The sequence below is a fragment of the Columba livia genome, chromosome 1 (genome assembly GCF_036013475.1).
Source record: "Columba livia isolate bColLiv1 breed racing homer chromosome 1, bColLiv1.pat.W.v2, whole genome shotgun sequence".
Classification (NCBI taxonomy): Eukaryota; Metazoa; Chordata; class Aves; order Columbiformes; family Columbidae; genus Columba; species Columba livia.
In genome coordinates, this window is record NC_088602.1 from 155,218,093 (window position 1) to 155,233,234 (window position 15,142).

The window sequence follows — 15,142 nt, forward strand, 5'->3', positions numbered from 1 at the left end:
AATGTGCCTGGGCTCCACCTTGCTGTAACTAATTCTCAGCAAGGCCAGCAGCATTTCAAAGGCATATCAGAAGACCTGATGGATACACACCCCTCCCCTCCACCCCAGTCTGAATTAACTGAATTTATTTGTCTGGGGAGATTTTTAGCGAGTAGGTACAACCCACTTGCATGATACAATCCTATTAATCCTATTGCATGATGCAATCAGCAAGAACTCACCAACATGGCACAAAAAAACCTCCTCTTTCCCTGGAGACCGAGTGGACATGCACACTTCAGTGTGCACAGTGGGAACCCAACTCCTCTGAGTTCCCTCTGAACTCACCTGCTGCCCAGCAGGTGGGGACACGTAGCTGCACAGCTGGATCCTTTATAATCCAGGTGCAGCTCCGAACTCCTGAGAGCACAGCCCTTATTTCCAGGGCTGGGCCACTCTTCAACTTTCTTTAATAAATACCAGAATCTCCAGGACAAATCTGCTACCCCATTGCATCGCAGCACAAAACGTGAAATAATATGTACTGACAAAGCTAATACGGTTTGGAACTCTAAAGGCCGACTGATATACTGGTGAGGAAAGGGGATTTCCATAACGACTTCCCCTTTCCCTCGCCAGCTCAAGCAGAACCTGGAAAAATCTGAGGCAAAAAACTTTAAGTATCGTGCTGGTTTACGCTGATTGGCCAGAGCGCTGGGCGGGCTGTGCGAGTCTATATAAGGGCGGGAACGGAGTAAAATCCGCTGAGTTGCGTGGTGCTGTGGTGCGCGCTGGTACCTGCGGAAGCGGAACGCGGGTGCGCACCTCCGGTAGGTGCTACTCCGGTTTGGTAGCTCATTGCGGCGGGAGGCCGGTGGTGTCGGGGCGAGGAGAGGCCGGGGCGGGTCGGGCGCGGTGCTTGGCGCTCCTTCTCCTCCGTGCTGCCGGTCGGGCGGTGCGCTGCCCAGCGCTGTGATGGGCGCTGCGGGGAAGGGACCCTGGTGGGCTCGCTCTCCTCTTAGCGCTGTCTTTTCTCCCTGGGGAATGGTGTTTTCTTCCTCGGTGCCGATGGAGGAGCGGATGTTTGTGCCCCTGCCGCCCCGTTGCCGCTGTTATCCCAGCTGTGCCAAGAAGGGGGTTGTCATGAGCCAGTCGGTGTTGTGAATCATTTCAGAAGAGGGCTCAGCCCTGGCGCCCGTTTTCCCATGCGGGGGCACTGCTGCAGGGGGTGGTACGGGGAGGGTGAGCGGTGGGAAGGGGGATGCTCCCGGCCAGCGAGTGCCTTGTGACCGGTCTGGGCAGGGTGCGTGCAGGGTGGTGGAGAGCGGCGACGAGAGGCCGGGGCGGGTCGGGCATGGTGCTTTTCTCCCTTTTCTCCGTGTTGCCGGTCGGGCGGTGCGCTGCCCGGCGCGGCGGTGCGGGGATGGGACCTTGGCGGACTCTCTCTTCTCTTAACCCTCTCTTTCCTCCGTGAGCGATGGCGGTTTCCTCCCGCTGGTGCTGCCTGGCGGCTGCGCGGTTTAGGACAGAGGAAGTAGGGGGGTTGTGTGGTAACTAGGTGTCACGGGAGAAGCAGGGTGATGCAATTCATTGTTTCTCCGAGAGCTGCTCAAGGCAGGGAAACTGGTGCCTGGAGTGTGAGAGGAAATATATAAACACCAAAGTCAATTATACTGCTAAGGAGGCGTTGTTTATTTTATCAGCACTGTGGAACACTAGGGATCGTTCTTCAACAACTGGATGCTCTTGCGTTGCTTATATTCACACAACAATTACATATTCTTTACAGTTTTTAGAAATTCATAACATACAGGACATCTATACTAGGAAATAATTGCATAATCATAAAGATAGTATCAAGTTAGTTATAATTGCTTAGTTTCTTACTCACAATACCTCTATTAATTGCTATTCAAATATAAACTTAACACTCTGCTCCTAAACAATGTATCACTTAATACCCGGCGGTGCGCTGCCCGGAGGGTGCGGGGAAGGGACTCTGGCGGCCTCGCTCTCCTCTTGGCGCTCCGTGCCGCGCTGCTCCGTGCCGCGCTGCTCCGTGCCGCGCTGCTCCGTGCCGCGCTGCTCCGTGCCGCGCTGCTCCGTGCCGCGCTGCTCCGTGCCGCGCTGCTCCGTGCCGCGCTGCTCCGTGCCGCGCTGCTCCGTGCCGCGCTGCTCCGTGCCGCGCTGCTCCGTGCCGCGCTGCTCCGTGCCGCGCTGCTCCGTGCCGCGCTGCTCCGTGCCGCGCTGCTCCGTGCCGCGCTGCTCCGTGCCGCGCTGCTCCGTGCCGCGCTGCTCCGTGCCGCGCTGCTCCGTGCCGCGCTGCTCCGTGCCGCGCTGCTCCGTGCCGCGCTGCTCCGTGCCGCGCTGCTCCGTGCCGCGCTGCTCCGTGCCGCGCTGCTCCGTGCCGCGCTGCTCCGTGCCGCCGGTCAGGCGCTGCGCTGCCCGGCGCAGTGGTGGCCGGTGCGGGAAAGGGACCCTGGCGGGCTCGCTCTCCTCTTGGCGCTCCCTTTCCTCCGTTGGGGATGGCGTTTTATTCCCCCGGTGCCGATGGAGGAGCGGATGTTTGTGGCCCCCCCGTTGCCGCTGTTATTCCAGCTGTGCCAGGGAGGGAGCTGTGAGGAGCCCGTCGGTGTTGTGAACCATTACAGAAGAGGGCTCAGCCCTGGAGCCCGCTTTCCCAGCGGGGGCACTGCTGCCGGGGGTGGTACCGGGGGGTGGTACCGGGGGTGGTACCGGGGGGTGAGCGGTGGGAAGGGGGGTGCTCCCGGCCAGCGAGTGCCTTGTGACCAGTCTGGGCAGGGTGGTGAGGAGGGTGCTGGGGGCCAAGAGCTGGTCACTCAGATCACTGACTGTCTGTTTGTATCTCCAGGTGTTGGGAACTGTCTGCAGTGTCACAGGCAGAGCAGGGACAGGGTAGGCTTGTGCAGGCAACACCTTCCTGAGCCTGTGAGTCATCCAGGACTGGCTGTGGCTGATATTTGAGGCCCTAGGGTGGCCCTGCTGGATATGCAGAGTTAGACATCTGGATCTGCTGCGTCTTCCTTGTGTTCTCTGCAATCTGCCAAGACAAGGATAACGGTTGTGGTCATAGAACTATGTCCAAGCTTGACTGGAAACAGGTTTTGCCATCACTTATGATGCCTTGGACACAAGACCATGTTTCCTCCCAGGAAGAAGTGAAGCAGGCCTTGGGTCCCCAGGGCGAAGGGGCGTCCATTCACCAAGAGATGCCAGGGAATGCAGGCAGAAGGGCGTGCAGGGCTCTGGGTGAGTACAGGTCCTTATCAAGTAGCCTGTAGCAGCCCTCACCACATATCTATGCCTCTGGCAGCTCTCCTGTGGCTGACTGTCCCCTGGCGGGGGTCCCTTCTGCCTCCCTAGGCAGCAGGTGTGTGGGGTGGTGGATATGTGACAGCAAGCAGGACAACAGACAGGGTCTTCTTCATATCCCGGCCATGGACAAAGAGAGCAAGACCCTCGTGATCTCCCAGTTTCATGCTTCGTATGACATGGATGGCATGGAATACCTCATTGGGCAATTTTGGGTCACCTGTTCTGTCTACCCCTCCCTGCAATTACAACCCTCCCACTTATCAGATGTACAAAATCTATCAGCAGTCTTGGCTGCTATAGCAATAAAAGATAAACCTGTGCCTTTTCTGCATAACATTCCTACAATTAGCTCAGTAAAACCATAAATATTAGCCATTGCTTTTGACCCTAGGTTTCCTGTAGCACACTCTCAAATGTCTGTGCTTTAAAAAAGTAATTTATTCAAACAATATAAAAAAAAAAATTAAATGGAAAAGTACAGCAGAGAAATTGTCCAGACTCTGTGCCTCTCAGGCAAAGGGACCCCAAGACAAAAGTGGCTTGGGCTTTTCAGCCCTTCTTTCTATAGCGTACCTGTTGCATGACACACTCTGAAGGCATCATGACTCTGCACAGGAAGCACAATCATTTCCCAGTGTCTTGACATTAATTCCATGCAACCTGATCTGATTTTAAGAATCATCTGAGCCACCAGAAACATTGGCTGTTAATACTAGTGGAAATACAGCATTCAGAATTTCCTTGGTGATTCCTCACTTGCACAAGCAGATCTGCACCACCCCAGCAGCTTCTTGTAGCACATGCAACTAAACAGAATTCTCAGAAAACGTAATTTGAGCTTACAATTTACTTAACAAATCTTGACCCAAGAGAGGTATAGGGCTTTCTGGCAAATACAAGAATTCATATGGTAAAACTTTGTTCCCAATTTGGCATTCCATTGGTCTCAAAAAATGGCCTTTCTTTCATTCTCTCCCATGACCTCAAAAACTAGCACGGTGAATTTACTAAGAAGTCTCTTACAACCAGTTACCACACAATAAGTCTATTAAAAAGAATCTTTTTTTGTGTGTAATTTCCCAGCTTCGTTAGAACTATGGATCCACTGGCAATGCCTTTAAATTTCACCCTCAGACTCCTTCATGCAGTGTTACAGTTCTCTAGCAGTAACATTGCTGGGAGGAGGGGGGAGGCAGGGGGGAATTAAACTTCCCTCTGGCCCCCATCTGAGATGGCAAGATCTCCAGCCCCTCATGAAAACAAATCAGTTTGAACTCCACATCAAACCAACCTGGCTCCACTCCACACCCACATTAGTACCAGTCTGACCCGGAGAAGCACTGAGCACTCAGACCGCTGTGAAAAGACCGACTGCAGCAAGGAGGTAAAACGATGAGCTCTCTCCCCACATGTGCCGGAACCTAAGAAACAAGACTGAAGCAAAAAGAAACACCAACAACCCCTGATTCAAAGCCGAGAAGCCACGCAGTGCCACAACAAGGATGGATGACAACACTTGATGAAAAAAAAAAACAGAGCGGGGGGAATAAAGCCCCCGTTTCTCCACTTAGCAGCGGGCAACCAGGTTTTTCCTTTTTTCTCTTCTTCTTTCTCTTCTTGCTGCAGTTCAGATGTAGCCAAGGCCACGCAGGTGGTGTAATCGCTGGTATGAGGTGGGAGGCTCTGGCAAGCTCCTCGGTTACAATGAGCTGAGTTTATCTTGCAGCTTCACACAGGCCTGAAATGTATATTCAAACTGTACAACACAGGCCAGGGGTATTTTGCTTTTTTCTTTGCCCATTTCATTCCAATCAGCAACTTCGAATGCTATCGCAATAGAAGATAAACCTGTGCCTTTTCTGCATACCATTCCTACAATTAACTCAGTAAAACTGTAAATATCAGCCATTATCCCCTCTGGAGTGAACAGTCTGAAAAACTTGCAGCCGACTTCAGAAAAATGCAGTTACTTAGAAGAACCTAATTAAAAAGAAAAATCACTAAAAGAGGATTGGTCTTGTTTTGACCAAAACCAGGACAGGGAGACCTTATCGCTCTTTCCAACTCCTACAACAGCAGTTGTAGTGAGGTGGGCATCAGTCTTGTCTTCCAGCTAACAAGAGATAGGATGAGAGGACATTAAAGAAATGCTTTTGACCCTAGGTTTCTGTAGCACACTCTCAAATGTCTGTGCTATAAAAAAAGTAATTTATTCAAACAATATAAAAAAATTAAGCAAAGAAACAGTCCAGACTCTGTGCCTCTCAGGCAGAGGGACCCCAAGACAAAAGTGGCCTGGGCTTTTCAGCCCTCACAGTCTCTGCTGTGCACCCACTCTTCACACACCATTCATGTGCTGTCCACACACACCTTTTGGTCCAGGCACATCTAGTCCAACCCCCCTGCAATGAGCAGGGACAGCTCCAACTACACCAGGTTGCTCAGAGCCCCATCCAGCCTGGCTTGGAATGTTTCCAGGGATGGGGCATCTACGACTCTTCTGGGCAACCTGGGCCAGTATTTTACCACCCTCACTGTAAAAAATTTATTCTTCATGTCTAGAATACACTTGTATATACTCTGGCATGTGGCAGCTTCTGCAGCTCTATCTGCTGATTACTCCTTTCAGTTTTGCTGGATCCTTTGGTATGAGCTGGACAGTGTACTACAGCAATTTCCCTTGAAGGCTGAATAGCTTCAAACAACATTCGGTTTTCAGTCTCATTAGAAATATGTTTTCTTCCCTGAAGTAAGGAATCCTTGTTCTTTCTATAGCGTACCTGTTGCATGACGCACTCTGAAGGCATCATGACTTTGCACGGGAAGCACAATCATTTCCCAGTCTCTTGACATTAGTTCCATGCAACGTGATCTGATTTTAAGAATCATCTGAGCCACCAGTTCAAAAAGGCCTAGGGCTGTCTTTTTTGACTTGGCTGGCAAAAAGACCCACTCTGAAATCTGTAACGGATCTTCCCCCTTTCTCCTGCCATTGTGTGATCATGGCAAAAGAAATGCATTGATTAATCAAAACAATTGCTTGTACAGGCACCGTCAAATCAGTTCTCCGTACATGTTTACTATTGGTTGCTTGTTCAATTTCCGCAATTACCTTCTGTGCTTCTGTTGTCAAAGTTCATGGGGCAGAAATAGTAGTGACTCCTCGCCATAGGTCAAACAGTGGCTGCAATTGAGAAGAGGGGATTCCTACATACGGCCTCACCCAATTTATCACTCCTGCCAGGTTTTGCACATCATTCAGAGTTTTTATTTTTACTTGCAGCTTTGTAGGTTGTGATGTCCTCGTTTGATCCAAAATCTTCATGCCCAAATAAAGCCATGGGTGTTGCTGTTGCACCTCCTGAGGTGCAACAACCAGCCCATACTGATTTAATGACTCATGTGCCTTGTTTTCCATTTCACCTAATTCTTGTGGTGTTGCTGCAACCAACAAGATGTCATCCATGTAATGATAGCAATATCCCGATGGAAACAAAGCACGTACCGGCCTCAGAGCTTTTGCCACATACCGCTGACATACGGTAGGTGAATATTTCATCCCTTGTGGCAGCACTTTCCAGTGCTACCTTTTTGCTGGCTCTCCATTATTTACAGATTGAGCAGTAAAGGCAAACTTTTCCATGTCTTGTTCTCCTAAAGGAAAAGTAAAGAGACAATCTTTCAAATCTATTACAACAGTTTCCCACTGCATTGGAATCATTGTCAGAGAAGGTAACCCTGGTTGCAAAGCTCCCATAGTTGCCATAACATCATTAATTTTTCATAAGTCATGTAATAATCTCCATTTTCCATATTTCTTTCTTATAACAAACACAGGAGTATTCCAAGGGCTATGTGAAACCTCTATGCGTTCCACAGCTAACCGTTCCATCACAAGAGATTGCAGGGCTGCAAGTTTTGCCTGAGCAAGGGGCCACTGATCGACCCATACTGGTCCTTCAGACACAGCTCCATGGGGCAGGGAAGGGGGCAGTCCCAAGCTGCCCCACGGGGATCCCCCCATTTGCTGCCAGGGACCCACAGGGAGAGACACCCCAGGGGTTAACAGCCTGCCCCAGGGCACAACTGGGGGTGTCCCTGCCCCTCCCCAGGACCCCTGGGACAGGGCAGGGGAACAGGGGTCCTTTTCTCCAGGCTAAACAGCCCCAGTTCCCTCAGCTGCTCCTCATCAGACTTGTGCTCCAGATCCCTCACCAGCTTTGTTGCCCTTCTCTGAACTCACTCCAGCACCTCAATGTCTATCTTGGAGTGAAGGGCCCAAAACTGAACACAGGATTTGAGGTGCGACCTCAGCAGCACCCACTTTTCTCCCCGTGTACCCCAGTTCACATTTCTGTTGCTGGCTGAACCACACAACCATCACGATCATGTGGTTGTATTAATAATACAAGTATTCATACTTAATTACATGTATCATAATTTATACTACTGTATTGAAACAAATAAACAGCAAAGTCAATTATAACGTTAGGCAGGCATTCTTCATTTTATCAGTGCTGGGAAAAACTGGGGATCATCCTCCATAAGTTCTCCAGGGACTGGATGTTCTTGCCTTGCTTATATTCACACAACTGTTACATATTCATTACAATTTTTGGAAATTCTTAACATACAATACATCTACACCAGGAAATAATTGCATAATCAGGAAGTTAGTCTCAAGTTAGTTACAATTGTTTTGTATCTTACTTACAGTACATTGATTAATCGCAAGTCAAATATAAGCTGAACACTCTGCTCCTAAACAATGTATCACTTAGCCTTCTGTCTCCCTCTTGTCATGGAGAAGGATCTAAAACTTGAAAAGTATCCCCTCATTTTGCAGGTGGTCACAAAGCATCTATCATGTCAATGGGTTAATGATGAGTATGCCTTTTGTAACTTAATGACAGTATGCATTAATTTAGCAGCTTCTCTTCAGTATCAGTAATGCTGCATCAATAATACCATAATGAGGGCTACCAAAGGAAAGCTAGAAACATTCCCTGTGAGAAAGGGTACACGACTGCTCACCACCAAGCACCACTACAGCACACAGCAGCCAAGGATGCTGATATTATTAATGAATTCTCTTCACCCAAACTTGCGGCCTGATGACCTAACAAGAGGCACATCTAAATGAAGCAGAGAGGTAAAATCCCTCTTGGCACTGCTCAGGGAGGGGCAGAGCCACCACCGGGACAAGGATGAGCTATTGCTGGTGACAAAGGGACTTTGTCACCCCCCAGATTGCCCCAGTTCCCTCCCAGTTTGGCACTCAGGACAGAAAATCGGTGCCTGCTCCACACTCGCACTCTCAAACCCCTTCGTGATGGACTGTGGTGCCTGGGCAGGGTGGAGGGGACGCAGCCCTGTTTGGTGATCCAGAGCAGGCACGGTGTGCCATGCTGTACCCCCTGCCCCGAGACACCCATTGCTGCTTCACCTCGGCTGCCCGTCCTCCCTGAGGACTGCCTGGCAAAGCCGAGTTTAACTCTCACCAGGGACCAACCTCCAGCCATCCAGCCAGAAAGTGGGTGGATCAGTAAAATCCTGCTCTCAGTACAGGCAGAGACTGGGGGATGTTGCTGAGATTGTCCACATTTCTAGATCCAGTGTGGAAACTGTCCAGCCCTCTCAACACAATGCACATTGGAGCCGTGCCAAGGAGAGAGGTTGGAAAAGAAAGTTTTTCCTCTGTGTGAGTTTCTGGCAGGCAAGCTGGCACACTCAAATTGGTTTTTACAGCATTTTTTTGGCACCCTGTAAGGATTTAGCTACCACAACAGCCTTACTTACGAATAACACCCACACAAAGAATTACATGGCAAAGTCAGCCTATTTATGTATATTCTCACAGCTTGTCTGTTGACCCCAATGTGCCTGGCCTCAAACTTGCTGCAATTAATTCTCAACAAGGCCAGCAGCATTTCAAAGGCATATCAGAAGACCTGATGGATACACACCCCTCCCCTCCACCCCAGTCTGAATTCACTGAATTTATCCGTCCGGGGAGATTTTTAGCGAGTAGGTACAACCTACTTGCATGATACAATCCTATTAATCCTATTGCATGATGCAATCAGCAAGAACTCACCACCATAGCGCAAAAAAACCTCCTCTTTACATGGAGACCGAGTGGACATGCACACTTCAGTGTGCACAGTGGGAACCCAACTCCTCTGAGTTCCCTCTGAACTCACCTGCTGCCCAGCAGGTGGGGACACGTAGCTGCACAGCTGGATCCTTTATAATCCAGGTGCAGCTCCGAACTCCTGAGAGCACAGCCCTTATTTCCAGGGCTGGGCCACTCTTCAACTTTCTTTAATAAATACCAGAATCTCCAGGACAAATCTGCTACCCCATTGCATCGCAGCATAAAACGTGAAATAATATGTATTGACAAAGCTAATACGGTTTGGAACTCTAAAGGCCGACTAATATACTGGTGAGGAAAGGGGATTTCCATAACGACTCCCCCTTTTCCCCATTGCTCCTCAAAAACGGGGAAAAAGACCTGAGGGGGTGGGAACTTCCATGGGCTGCTCCGCCAGCTCAAGCAGAACCTGCACAAATCTGAGGCAAAAAACTTTAAGTATCGTGCTGGTTTACGCTGATTGGCCGGAGCGCTGGGCGGGCTGTGCGAGTCTATATAAGGGCGGGAACAGAATATAATCCGCTGAGTTGAGTGGCGCTGTGGTGCGCGCTGGTACCTGCAGAAGCGGAACGCGGGTGCGCATCTCCGGTAGGTGCTACTCGGGTTTGGTCGCTCATTGCGGCGGAAGGCCGGTGGTGTCGGGGCGAGGAGAGGCCGGGGCGGGTCGGGCGCGGTGCTTGGCGCTCCTTCTCCTCCGTGCTGCCGGTCGGGCGGTGCGCTGCCCAGCGCTGTGATGGGCGCTGCGGGGAAGGGACCCTGGCGGGCTCGCTCTCCTCTTGGCGCTGCCTTTCCTCCCTGGGGAATGGTGTTTTCTTCCCCCTGGTGCCGATGGAGGAGCGGATGTTTGTGCTCCCCCGTGTTGCCCTTGTTCTCCCAGTGGTGGTACAGGGAGGGTGAGCGGTGGGAAGGGGGATGCTCCCGGCCAGCGAGTGCCTTGTGGCCGGTCTGGGCAGGGTGTGTGCAGGGTGGTGAGGAGGGTGCTGGGGGCCAAGGGCTGCTCCCTCGGATCACTGACTGTCTGTTTGTATCTCCAGGTGTTTGGAACTGTCTGCAGTGTCACAGGCAGAGCAGGGACAGGGTAGGCTTGTGCAGGCAACACCTTCCTGAGCCTGTGAGTCATCCAGGACTGGCTGTGGCTGATATTTGAGGCCCTAGGGTGGCCCTGCTGGATATGCAGAGTTAGACATCTGGATCTGCTGCGTCTTCCTTGTGTTCTCTGCAATCTGCCAAGACAAGGATAACGGTTGTGGTCATAGAACTATGTCCAAGCTTGACTGGAAACAGGTTTTGCCATCACTTATGATGCCTTGGACACAAGACCATGTTTCCTCCCAGGAAGAAGTGAAGCAGGCCTTGGGTCCCCAGGGCGAAGGAGCGTCCATTCACCAAGAGATGCCAGGGAATGCAGGCAGAAGGGCGTGCAGGGCTCTGGGTGAGTACAGGTCCTTATCAAGTAACCTGTAGCAGCCCTCACCACATATCTATGCCTCTGGCAGCTCTCCTGTGGCGGACTGTCCCCTGGCGGGGGTCCGTTCTGCCTCCCGAGGCAGCAGGTGTGTAGGGTGGTTGGGGGTGGTGGATCTGGGACCGCACAGTTGCTCACTGCTGGTGCCTTTTTCCTCCTCCAGGTAAGTGGTGCAGACACCCTCCAGTGTATGTCGTGGTGCTGGCTGCGCTTGTGGCTTTGGTCCTGGCTTTGGCAGTGGCTGTTGCTGTGCTGTCAGGTAAGGGAGCAGCAGGTGCCTCTGTGCGGCCCCTCAGCACAGAGCCGTGTGTGCCGCCAGGCTGGATGTGGCCCCTTCCTCTCCGGGCTGGGGCAGGTGTTGGTGTGTGAGGCCAAGGCTGGTGGGGTCAGACCCTCAGGCTGGCTGTGTCCCTGCCCTGTCCCAGAGGTGCTGGGGAGGGGCAGGGACACCCCCAGCTGTGCCCTGGGGCAGGCTGTAAACCCCTGGGGTGTCTCTCCCTGTGGGTCCCTGGCAGCAAATGGGGGTTCCCCGTGGGGGGAGCTTGGGACTGCCCCCTTCCCTGCCCCATGGAGCTGTGTTCCCTGGTCCCTGTGGAGCAGAGTCCTCCGACCTTCTCCCCTTCCTTCTCCAGCAGGAAGAGATGGAGCGAGTGCAGCTGCGGTGCTGGGCTGTCCTGATGACTGGGTTGGGTACCGCAATGTCTGCTACTACCTCTCGAGAGAGGAGGGGAGCTGGGAGTGGAGCCGGGAGCGGTGCTCCTCGCTGGGGGCTTCACTGGCTGTGATCAAGAGGGAGTGGGAAATGGTGAGTGAGGGGCTACTGTGGCTATGTGGGGGGTCTGGGTTGGGTGCAGACCTCAGGGTTGGTGCTGGGAGGCTGGCGGTGCTTCTAGGGACAGAGATGCAGTTCTGGCCTGTGGCCTCAGAGGGAGGGAGGCACAGGGTACAGTGTGGAGCCCAGGGGGCGTGTCCTCTCCCATGGAGCTCCGCGGGACCGCAGGCACCGCAGAGCTCCAGCAGAGCAGGACCAGCGTGTCTGGCCAGGCTGGGGAGCTCTTGCAGAAGCTGTGGAGCTTGGTGGAGCAGCTGTTGGGTGGGAGGTGCTGCTGTCTGCGGCCTCACGTGGGGCTGGGACAGGGACTCTGGGTGAGCAGCAGCTCCTGACTGTTGGCTTCTCTCTTTCCTCTCCAGGAGTTTCTATCACGGCTCAGGGGCAACATTGATTACTGGGTTGGGCTGCGCAGACAGGATGGGCGCCCGGAGTGGGTGGACGGCAGCAGCTTCAACCACACGTGAGTCCCGTTGTGATCCAGGGTCACGGGGAGACCATCCGGTGGCAGGGGCCTGGTGGGACATGGCTACAGGGACTGTCCCTTGCAGGCAGCCCTTGTCCCCTCCAGGTGCTTATGGGGAGAGCTGCTTCCCCAAGGGTACTGACGGTGTCATTGCTTACTCTTGCAGGATCCCTTTGAAGGGCCGAGAGCCTTGTTTCTTGCTGAATTACCCTCATCTCTTGAGTTCAAACTGTTTGCGGACCCACCATTATCTCTGCAGCAAGGCCCAAGCTGTGATGTCAAATAGTTGATGGGGAGAAAGGACCTTCTTCGTGCTGGGAACTCCACAACTTTTCCACTTCTAGTTTTATATTTATATTTACTAGTGGTGTATTAGTATTTTTAGTTTTTTAAACTGTTTTTATCTCAATCCAAGTTTCTCCTGTTGCTTTTGATTCCCTCCCCTGTTGGAGGGGTGAGAGAGAGAGTGTCTGTCGAGGTTTTATTGCCAGTTCGGGTTAAACCACGATGGGGGAAAGAAGTGTTTTTTCCTAACTTCTCCTTTTCCCTGCAAGCAGCGTGCCTGTACCCTGCTTTTCCTTTCTCCAGAGGAAAAGCAGCCCTGTGGCCTCGACCAGGTGTTGGGGCTGCTCTCCCTGGCAACTTTGGGGCTGTTTAGCTGCAATAGTGGCAGGAAGCTCTGGCCCTGCTGGCAGGTCGTACCTTGACAGTGGTCATCAGTGGTTTGGTTTCCTGTTCCCCCTCCATGTCCCAGCCCTGTGCCTTCCTGGTTCTTCCGTGACACGGAGGATGAGGATGGTTACATGGTCTTGGGAAGGGGGAAGTCACAGGGAGTTCGGGTTCCCTCCAGGATGCAGGTAATGGCGGGTTGTATCTGTTGGCTTCCCCCCGCTAAACTGGTGTCAGAAAGTATGGGGGCGCGGGGTGATAATAGGTGTGATGAGAGAAGCAGGGTGATATGCCACTCATCATTTCTCTGAGGGCTGCTCAGGGCAGGGAAACTGAAGCCTGGGGTGTGGGAGGAGGGTCTGGTGGGGCTTTTCTCCAGGTGTGTGACCCCAAAAGTGGGAGCAGAGGGATTTTTGGGGGACACTCAGTTCCTCCTGCTGCTGGTCCATTCCTGGGGTCATGCCCTTGTGCAGGGGGGGCTGCAGGCATTTGGAGGGGTCACCCCCCCTGTCCACACTGCTTAGGGCTCTCTGGGGATGGAGGGGGGTTGACAGATGCTTATGAGCTCCCCTTCTCTTTTGGGAACCCCTGTTCCTTTCTGTGGGATGTGGCCTGCCAGAGCCCCAGGAGAGTTTTGCCCCACAGTGGGTGCATGTCCCCGCATCAGCCACCTGACATCCACACTGTGGGTTGTCTGAATTTAGAGTTGATGAGTTAGTTTTCTGTATTTGGAGTTAATAGGCTAGTTTGCTGTATGAATAAAGTTAAGTGTTGCGGTAGTTGTGAGGCGACTTGGAGGCGGGGCCTGCGCCCTGGAGCGGGGGACAGCTTGTGACTACGAGATAACGATCTTGTTACCATGCGAACACTGCCTGACTAAGATTCCCACCTTAGCTAGCTTAATGTCTGTTAAAGTGATTAGCCAATCAGCATGAAACATGTGTGCCTTAGACTATATAAATGTATGTTTGCCATACAATAAAGCGGACACCTTGCTTGCATCAAGCTGCGTCCCCGTCTCTCAATCGCGGCAAATTGGTGACCTCCGACGTGATCGTCAGCGACGAAACCGCCGAGGATTGAAAAACCGCCTACCTGGTGGCATGTCGCGAGTCCCGCAGAACGTGGAATGAGCTGCTGAAAGGAAGCAGGATAAGCCGGCCGGCCAAACAATCCCTCCGTCTGGAACGAGAGGTGAGCTGCGGGAAACTAGCAAAATGGGGAATCAAGAGTCTTCCCCTGAGAGAGACGTTTATGAGCTTATGAAAGCTCTACTTAAGAAGCATGGGAAAAAGACTCTTTCGGAACAAGATCTTAAGTTAATCCTTAAATGGGTGCAGGTTAAGATCCCCGCGGTGACTGCTTCTTCTATTTTTACACGTGAACTTTGGGACGATGTGGGGGTAAAGTTATGGGACGCAGCCACCTCAGGAAATGAGGAAGCGCCGTATATGCTCCCCAGTTGGAGAAAAATCTTTGAAACCATAAAGGCACAAGAGCAAAATCAGCGAGGCTCTGAGGAGGGAGCTCAGTCACCTCCCCCCTGCCCTTCTAAAATCGCTGGTGGGGCGGAACCCTCTGCGCCACCTTTAGCTTGTGCTGCTGGATATCCCCCGGAGGGTGATCCCTTTGACCTGGGTCCGATTGACCCTGAAAAGGAACCTGATCTTTTTCCCCCTGATCCTCATGAGGTTTGGGGAAAGATTAAGCGCCAAGCGATAAACGAGGGGGAGTTGGAAATAGCCAGAACTATAGTAGCCCCCGTTATATACCAAGGACGGGGGGGGTCTCAGGCTCAGTGGGAAGCTCTTTCTTTTTCGGTCATTAAGGAGTTGCGCCGTACAGTTACCGAGCATGGGTTGTCTTCCCCTTATTTTGCAAGCCTTTTATCTTCTGTATTCGATACATATGTCATGACCCCACATGATTTAAAATCTCTCGCGCGATTGTTATTAACCCCAACACAATATACAATGTGGGAGTCTCAATGGAGAACGGGATTGCAGACAGTTTTGCTGGGTTATGCAGGACATGCTAATGCCGCCTTAGCTGCATTGACTATAGAGCACCTCACAGGAACAGGGCAGTTTTCGGACCCGGCAGCCCAAGCTAGCGACATTCCTCGAGAGGCTTTGGAAGCAGGCAGAGAAGAAGCGAAAAGGGCCTTGTTGAGAGTTCCTGACTCTGGCAGACCCCAAAAAGCATTCACTAGTATCACTCAGGAACCCCGTGAGCCGTATA

At 52.2% G+C, this 15,142-nt stretch overlaps 1 protein-coding gene across 6 annotated transcripts; it reads left to right on the forward strand.

The window, feature by feature from the left end:
* Window positions 1–720: 720 nt before the first annotated feature.
* On the forward strand, window positions 721–13,902 carry LOC135576229 (C-type lectin domain family 2 member B-like). 6 transcript variants are annotated; one of them, XM_065039992.1, is made up of 7 exons: window positions 721–809; window positions 2,852–3,249; window positions 10,507–10,904; window positions 11,101–11,196; window positions 11,570–11,742; window positions 12,129–12,229; window positions 12,399–13,902. In XM_065039992.1, the coding sequence occupies exons 3-7, from the start codon at window positions 10,733–10,735 to the stop codon at window positions 12,520–12,522; spliced, it is 666 nt and encodes a 221-aa protein (XP_064896064.1). In that variant the 5' UTR covers window positions 721–809; window positions 2,852–3,249; window positions 10,507–10,732; the 3' UTR covers window positions 12,523–13,902. The 6 variants fall into 6 exon arrangements, with proteins under 6 accessions (XP_064896064.1, XP_064896081.1, XP_064896069.1 ...); XM_065040009.1 differs by having other exon boundaries at window positions 724–809; window positions 11,573–11,742; XM_065039997.1 differs by lacking the exon at window positions 10,507–10,904 and having other exon boundaries at window positions 724–809.
* The last annotated feature ends 1,240 nt before the right edge of the window (window positions 13,903–15,142 follow it).

Coding starts and splice junctions, on each gene's coding strand:
- LOC135576229 (XM_065039992.1), top strand. CDS start 10,733: ATGTCCAAGCTTGACTGGAAACAGGTTTTGCCATCACTTATGATGCCT. Junction 10,905..11,100: donor AAGGGCGTGCAGGGCTCTGG/GTGAGTACAGGT, acceptor TTCCTCCTCCAG/GTAAGTGGTGCAGACACCCT. Junction 12,230..12,398: donor GGCAGCAGCTTCAACCACAC/GTGAGTCCCGTT, acceptor TTACTCTTGCAG/GATCCCTTTGAAGGGCCGAG.